We start from the raw sequence: 8,458 nt of genomic DNA, 5'->3' as shown, positions 1-8,458 counted from the left end.
AAATTGTTTCTTCCTGGCTGCTTGTAATATTCTCTCCTTGATATGGGAATTCCGGAACCTGGCTATAATATTCCTAGGAGTTTTCTTTTTGGGATCTTTTTCAGGAGATTATCAGTGGATTCTTTCAACCTCTATTTTGCCCTCTGGTACTAAAACATCAGGGCAGTTTTCTTTGAGAACTTCCTGGAGGATGGTTTCTAGGTTCTTACTTTGGTCATGGCTTTCAGGTAGTCCAATAGTTTTTAAATTATCTCTCCTGGATCTATTTTCCAGGTCAGTGGTTTTTCCCATGAGATATTTCACATTCCCTTCTATTATTTCATTTGTTTGGTTCTGTTTAACAGCATCTTGATTTCTCATAAAGTCATTTGCTTCCATTTGCTCCAATCTAATTCTTTTTTTTATGTTTTTTTTTTAATTTAAGCAATCGGGGTTAAGTAACTTGCTCAAGGTTACACGGCCAGTTATTTCTGGGTGTGGTGCTGAGTGTCCGAGCCCGGGATTTGAACTCCAGGTCATCCCAACACTGGAGCCGGTGCTCTTACTCGCTCAGCCACCTGGCCGCCCCTTCCAATCTAATTCTGAAGCCATGATTCTCTTCAGTGAGCTTTTGAGATTCTTTTTACATCTGGCAAATTCGGCTTTTTAAGGTATTCTTCTCCTCATTGCTTTTTTGAGTCTCCTCTGCCATTTGAGTCAGTCTGTTTTTTAAGGTATTATTTTCCTCAGTCAGGCTGTTGACTCTCATTTCATAATTTTCTTGCATTGTTCTCATTTCTCTTCCCTATTTTTCCTCTACTTCTCTTATCTGCTTCTTAAGGTCCTCTGTGGCCTGTAACCAGCTCGTATTTTCCTTTGAAGCTTTTGGTGCAGGAGTTCTGATTTCACTGTTTTCCTCCTGTTCCATGCTTTGCTCCTTTTTGTCCCCAAAATAGGAGTGTAATGTTAGAATCTTCTGTCTGCTTTGTTTCCTTTGCCTGCTCATTTTGCCACTCTGCCACTCTGCCACCAGACAGGGGAGCTTTCATCCCAAATGCTGGGGTTTTCTCAGCTGCCGGAGGTATTAGATGGTTGCCCTCTCTGAGGCCTCCACACACTCTGGCAAGCTGGACACACACCCCAGAACCTCCACCCTAGACTACAATCCAGATCCAAGCAGGTTAAAGCAAGAGCGATTACCCCTCAGACTGGTGCTTGGTCCCCCTACACTCTGCAGGCCAGGAGCTGAAGCAGCCACAAGGCATGGGCTGGCTGTGCTGGCATCTCAGCAGCTTCTTGCCCTGGGGGGTAAAAGCTACTCACTCCCACTTACTGGGTCCCAAAGTCCAGACAGCACTGACCTCTCGCTTTGTCCTTCAAATCTATGTGTTGATAAATCTGGAACTAGCCACAGCTGCTGCTGATCTGTAGTCCCTCTGGCCAGAGGCTGGTCAGGTCTGCCCTGGGGCTAAAGCCTCGGTGTGGAGCTGGGCTAGGCTCCCAGAGCACTGCGCTGGATTCCTGCCGGCCTGCCGGGCTGTCCTCAGCGGGAGGATAGCTTCTCTGTGTCATTTTGTGGGTTCTGCAGCTCCAAAGTTTGTTTAGAGTCCCCTTTTTACATGGATTGGGGAAGGTGGAAGCCAGAGCGGTGGGAAGGTCCCACATCTTGGCTCCGGCCCCCCCCTCCCCCATCTTTTTCATACATTTATCTAGTCATGCCTCACTGACAACTCACATTTATTTAATAATACAATAACTTATATTTCTGCAGTACTTTAAGATTTGCAGGGCATTTTCCCTCACAATCCTGAAGTTTAAACTCTTAAATTCTACTTAACTGTTACAAAGATTAAGTGATTTAGTATATGTTAAAGTACCCTGCAAACACCTTTTTTAAATTGTACATATATAGGCATTGTCATATTTATTTTTATAAGAAAATCATAACTTTGTAAACCATTATGTAAACTCATTCATCCAAGGCGGCGCAGTCCTAGACTCAAGAGATCTAGGTTTAGCCCAGGTCTACCACTTCCTTGTTCTGTGTCCTTAGCCTCCTTTCATGCTCATTAGCCTCCTAAATAGTCTCTCTGCCTCCTTGTCTTTTCCCTCTCCAATTCACCCATCATATAGCTAACAAAATAGTAATAGTGGGAAACAAGCTTTGCAAAGAGCTTGATCCACATTCTCTCCTTGAATCCCTAGGACAATCTTGTGAACTGAATATATTATCACATACTCTATAGCATAGCTCTAAGAGGTTAAACGATTTGCCTGAGGTCACACGTTTTCCTTATTTTCTGACCTTTCCTTGGTAATTGACAAGGTTCTTTCCCTTCTCAAATTTTTCAAGAAATTCTTTCTGATGGTTCCCTTGCTGTGCTTCACTCTTCTCACTGCACTATATTTATCTATTAAGTATTATATGCCTCCATGAGAGAAGGTAAGTTTCTTGAAGGCAAGGGACTTTGGTTTTATTTGGTTTGTTTTTGGATCCCTGGCACCTAACAGTAGGTTCTGATAAAGGATTGCTGAATTGAATTGTTGAATATGAAGAAAAGCTTAAATACTGGGGCTGTTTCTCTTTGGAAAAGAGAAGACTTAGCAGGATCTAATATCAATTAGCAGGTCAAATACGTAAAGGCCTAAAATATATTAAAAGGATTAGACTCATTTTATGTGGTCCTGGGGTGGGAGGGAGAACTAAGAGAGAGATACAATGGGTTTGGGTGAGAGGAAGAGGACTTTAGGGGAGAATATTTTAGGTCAATATGCCAAAAAAAAAAAAACCCTTTTCTCAACTGTAAAATGGGGCAACTTTTATTTGTTCTATCTACCCCACCAGGTCTTAGAGAGAATCAGATGGGTGGGGGGTTAAAATGACTAAAATATGATACCAAAGTGAGAAGTTATGCACTATTCACTCACCCAAAGTCTGATGTAGCACAGAAATAATGTCATCTGATGACTGCTCAATATAAGGAGCATATCTTTAGCATAGCTTCCAGGGGACAAGAAGATTTCAACATCAAACCCAATACCACAGATGTCACCCTTATTTTCACTCTCATCATGGAAGCCTGGGGATGACTAGAATGTGGGAAATGACCTACTGAACTGCTTCTAGAGATGGCCCCTCTGAACCATGGATGAAGACCTGTGGCTGAGGCAGAATGATCCAACAGTCACTCAAATTGTGAATACCCTAAAATTAATCTTCAAGGCCAATAAGTGGGCACCTTTCCAACATATATGGTCAGCAGTAACATAAGATGAATTCCTTCCAAAATGACCTGTCCTTATAATTTGTCTTTCCCAATCAAACTAAAGGTGTTCAACTGTCCTCAAGCTGTATTTTGAATATAATTAAAGAGAATAAGAAGAGAGCCCTTTACAAGACCCCATTCTATGCCCAAGGAAATAGTAAGAGAAATCTATCTGTATGGCAAGGTAGTCTCATGTTGAAAGAGAGAAAATGGACAGTCTTGGCTAAGGAATCAAGCGACCTCAGTTCAACCCTTAATAGCAGGTCTGATGCTTCCTACCTGTTACCTTGGGAAAGCCATCTAACCTTCTTGAGCCTCTGTGTCCTCATCTGTAAAGTGAAAGAAGTCCCACCAGATGACCTCTGAGGTTCCTTCCAACTCTAGATCTAAGTTCCCAAAGACGTGACAAACAAGAGGAAGAGGAAGAAATAAACAATCCAGTCACATTGACCAACTGCTATTCCTAGCACATGCCTTTGCTTTACCTGTTCCCTATGCTTGCATTGTGCTTCTCTCCTACTTCTTTGAGAATTCCTGGCTTCCTTTAAGATTCTGCTCTAATAGCACCTCCCCCAGGAGGGTCTTCCTGGTTCCCCTCTGCTGCTAATATCATCCACTCTAAAGTTCTGTATGTATCCACCATGTTCTGACTGACATGCTTTTCTCCCTCATTAGAATGTAAGCTCTTTGAGGACAGCAGGAGTTATTTTTTCTTTTTTTTTCCCCTGTGCCTTAGCACAGTGTCTGGCAGAAATTAGGTACTTAAAAATTGTTTTATATTGATTAACATATGAGATGAAATAGGGATAAGGAATGTATACAAGAGTGAGTCCATAACAATGAGTGTGTGTGTGTATTTGAACACTTCAGAGCTCAAGATCATTCATATTTAGAAAATTCATTAAAAAGTGTGGGTTTCAATACAATATGCACAAAATACACGTAGACATTTGTAACAATCATTTGGAAAATACGAAACCATTTCTTTTCAGTGACAGTTACTTCAAGATGTCCTTTGAAAGACTTGAGTTGATTTACAGCCTTAACTAACCTAAGACCTATCTTAAGGGGGGGAGGGAAGTAACCTACCTAGACAAAACATTCCTAAAAAAACTAGGGATGCTAAGAAGTGAGTCTGAAATCCCGGACTCCATAGCCATTTCAGCAAAAGAAAGCAGGGGCTAAGACAAATGGAACAACTAACAAAATTAATCAAAAGTGCCAAGATTTTAAGATTTTTCAACCTACCCCCACTGACCTTCTTGCCCATCTATCCAGCAACAACAAAAAGAGATCAAGCAAAACACACCTTTAGAAGTAGCCAGAGGAGATTTCAAGCTGAATTCTCCATCTTCGTTCAATTTACTTTTCCAAAGCAGGTTGGGATTTCAGGTTATAACTTTCAAGTCCAGTGTTTCAAAAAATATAGTTTTGGGGCTCAGTTAACTATCAGTTATCGGCACTTGGAAAAAGGACACCCATTTCAATTGACGGAGCAGTGGATAATCCAAAAATCATTTCTGTTTGGCTGTGGGATTAATGGGAGGGAGGAGAGATTGGCAGTAGATTTTACTAAAATTCGTTTCCAGTTCCCTCAATTCACAACAGCTGATGTGTTGGAGATGGGAAGTAGTAGTGCCGCGACTCCTTTGAGAGTGAAGGCAGTAGGGAATTAAACGTTTGTTGTAGATAATCCAAAGTGGCTAAAACCACTTAGGCAATTAATTGGGAAATGTCATCAAGCTTAATTGTGCTTTGCCTTGATGAGCATAAGATCTCTATGTTATTCTCCCCTATTGTATAGCCCAGTTCCCCTCCCCCAAGCTGGAGAAATGGGACAATTACATCCTAAAATGTGAGAGAAGTCTGATTCCCTAGAGAAAGAGAAGAGGTTTACACAAGTAGTCCCCAGAGTATGTGTAGACACTTAAAACCCACAGTAATAAAGTTATCAAAATCACCACTTTGGGGTTGGCAGCAAAGAAGAAGAGGGAAACATGCATACTTTATTTTCTCTCTGTGCCCTAAAAAACAATTGCATCTACCCCTCAGAGACTGTAGAGATGGGAACAGCGTCCCTCGGGACTTAATCTCTTCACGCAAGGTAATGAACGCCTGTAAAAATGGTTCTTTTAAATTATTATACATCATGACCATCCAGGCAATGTTAGGCCCCTGAGCAGTGTGTACATGCTCAGCAGCCCTTCCTGACACTGGAGAGGCAGGATCCACACACCTAATAGAAAGATTAAAAGAAAGTTTAGCAGTGATTCCTGTTGCCCCCTTCTCTTCCTCCCTGGGCCAAAAGGAAGGTGTTTTTTCGTTTTTCTTCTGGGTGTGGTGTGGTGTGGTGCGGTGTGGTGCTGTGCGGTGTGATGTGCATGGGATGGGGAGAGGGGGGGAACAGGAATCACTGCGAGACTTTCTTTTAATCTTTCTATTAGGTGTGTGGATCCTGCCTCTCCAGTGTCAGGAAGGGCTGCTGGGCATGTACACACTGCTCAGGGGCCTAACATTGCCTGGATGGTCATGATGTATAATAATTTAAAAGAACCATTTTTACAGGCGTTCATTACCTTGCGTGACGAGATTAAGTCCCGCGGGACGCGATACTATCCTTTCCTGCCCCTGAGCCGTGCTCAGAGATGGGCCCCAAGAACAAGGCCCTGCAGGAAAAGGGAGGAGTGGGGGCCCTTTTCTCCAAGCTGTCCCAGCTCGCGTCAGTGAACTTTACAGTTTTGCTGGAGATAGCAACGCCATCATTCTCTGTGTGCCACCCCCTTACCCCTGGGGCCCTGGAATAGCGGGGCTCTGGGGAGGCTGGAGGGGAGGAGGGTGCTTCCCTTCACCCCCAAGCCTAACCTCCTTGGGGTTCCTACCCTTCCCCTCCCAATATACTAATGAAGCTCAATCAGGGTTTAGCCCCGGAGATAACTCACGCGGCCCGGCGGCCGCTCTGCCCTGCGATTGGCCCGCAGTAATTATAGGCACACTCCGGGGACCGAGGGAGGAAGGGGGTGGGGGACTCGACCCCCGCCTGCATAAATTATGCAAATTATCCAGGGTGCAGCACGGGGCCGACCTGCTGCCTCTCTCCATTCATTCTCTCAGGCGGGGGTGGGGGTGGGGGGTGAGGGGGTGGGAGCGGGGAGCCGGGTGGGGAGGGGGGGGGTGGGAGCGCTGGAGGGGATGGGGGGCACCTATTGTTTTTCAGGGTATATAAGATGTCCTGAGGCCAGTCGTGTGCCACACTCCGTGCTCACACGAGCTGATCACGGGCGAGATAGAAGCGGAGACAAGGCGGTCGCGTGGCCCCTCTTAGGCGGCCGAGCTCGCAAGTTTCCGAGAACTTTCCATTTCCTCGCGGTCTAGCGAACTTCTCCGGGGGAGGGGTCGGGCTGGGACTCCCAACTCCAAAAGTAAGTGGGTCCTGAAAAAGAGCGCAGCCCCCACCACAGCTGAGCAGGGACCCCGCACCCCGCACCCCCCACCCCCCAGCATGTTATCCATTAACAGCTTTTCTCTCTCTCGCTCTGTCCCCCCTCCAGAGATGGCCTCTCTCGTGGACAGCAACCTCTCTGACTTCGACAGCAGCAGCGACCTGTCATGCTTCCTTACGGACGAGGAGGAGAGCGGCGGGCGCCCGCAGGCCGCCTCCTCCGCGCAGCGCTCCGAGCTGCGCCGGAGAGAAGGAGGGAGGGAGGGCGCGGAAGAAGAGGAGAAGGAGCGCAAGAGGCGGCGAGGCCGCGGCCGGGTGAGGAGCGAGGCCCTGCTGCACACCATCCGAAAGACCCGGCGGGTGAAGGCCAACGATCGCGAACGCAACCGGATGCACAACCTGAACGCGGCCCTGGACGAGCTGCGAAGCGTGCTGCCCACCTTCCCGGATGACAGCAAGCTCACCAAGATCGAGACCCTGCGCTTCGCCCACAACTACATCTGGGCCCTGGCCGAGACGCTGCGTCTGGCTGACCAGTGCTTGCCAGGGCCGCACAAGGAGCTGCTGCTGCCCGCCTGCCTCCACCCCGCCGACTCGCCCAGCTCGCTCAGCTCGCTCAGCGACGGGGAATCGTGGCTCTCCAGCGCTTCGCCGGCGCCAGTCTCCTCCTCCTCCTCCTCCCCCTCCTCCTTCTCCCCATCTTCCTGCTGCTCCGCATCCCCTCTCTCCAACCCCAGCAGCCCCGCAGCTTCCGAGGACTTCGGCTTCGGCAACCCTGACCCCCACTTCTTCCCCGGCCTGCCCAAAGACGTGGTCCGCGGCTCTCCCTGTTTCGTGCCCTATCGCTAGCCAGGCTTGCAGTGCGCCCGCACACAGACTTCGTTCTGAAGCACGCGGGCACATCACGGGCGACCTCGGGGAGGTCCCCTGAGCTCCAAAGGCGAGGAAGGGTGGAGGAGCGGCTATGGGTGTATGTGGGGGGCAGGCTGGATCCTCCGCCTGCCTGCGCAGCTGTCCTGGCAGAAGCACGGTTTGGGGTGCGCCCACGGGTCTCTGAGTCACCTAGCCCCCTCCAGCCCCTAGCAGAGTCCTTCCCTTTTGCACTTGGTGAACTTCCCCAAGACTCCCTTCTTTGTGGCGCCGCTGAGCTGAGCCCCCACTGCAGGGGGAGTTAGCAAAGGGGCAGGTCAGCTGCTGAAGACGAGGTGAAAAGTCAATTTTACAATTTGTAGAACTCTAATGAAGAAAAACGAGCATGAAAATTTGGTTTGAACGGGCTGACAATACAATGAAAAGGCTTAAAAAGGAGAGACAAGGAGTGGGCTTCATGCATTATGGATTGTGACCTCCAGCACCGTCGCAGGGCTATAGAGAAGGGCTCAGCGCAGCAGACACGGGCTATTCAGCCGCGGCGCTCCATAGGAGTTTAATTTATTCAAGATGTTTCATTCATATGAAAATGTATTTTTGTACATAAAGAGTTTATTCTATTATTATGTATATGATCTGAAAGTTTACACTTTCTGTGTCTCAGATGCTCCATGTAAATAAAAAGTTTTTGTTTGTTTTTTCTACGTTTAAGTTTCTTTGGGCCTCTCGTGCTCCTAAGGCTGAGGAAGTATATCAACCTCTTGAGGAAGCTGCCACTCAAGGTTGGGGCCCGGGAAGAGACAAGGGGGGAGATAAGCCCTGTTCTAATAGTCCTCTATTCAAATTCTCACCCTCTGGTGTCATCAGACATTAGAGTCTTTCTCTGGTCTCTCTAAAGTAAGAT

General features: G+C 47.3%; 1 protein-coding gene across 1 annotated transcript; it reads left to right on the top strand.

Moving 5' to 3' along the window:
* The first annotated feature begins 6,795 nt into the window (after window positions 1-6,795).
* On the top strand, window positions 6,796-8,192 carry NEUROG1 (neurogenin 1). The gene has a single exon (XM_069091679.1). The coding sequence runs from the start codon at window positions 6,796-6,798 to the stop codon at window positions 7,531-7,533; it is 738 nt and encodes a 245-aa protein (XP_068947780.1). The 3' UTR covers window positions 7,534-8,192.
* The last annotated feature ends 266 nt before the right edge of the window (window positions 8,193-8,458 follow it).

This window comes from Petaurus breviceps, unplaced genomic scaffold (genome assembly GCF_028583685.1).
Source record: "Petaurus breviceps papuanus isolate PSGF00001 unplaced genomic scaffold, PetGlider_PUasm1.0 189, whole genome shotgun sequence".
Lineage (NCBI taxonomy): Eukaryota > Metazoa > Chordata > Mammalia > Diprotodontia > Petauridae > Petaurus > Petaurus breviceps.
The sequence above is the reverse complement of the archived record's forward strand: the minus strand, read 5'-3'. Positions and strand labels throughout refer to the sequence as shown.

Coding starts and splice junctions, on each gene's coding strand:
- NEUROG1 (XM_069091679.1), top strand. CDS start 6,796: ATGGCCTCTCTCGTGGACAGCAACCTCTCTGACTTCGACAGCAGCAGC.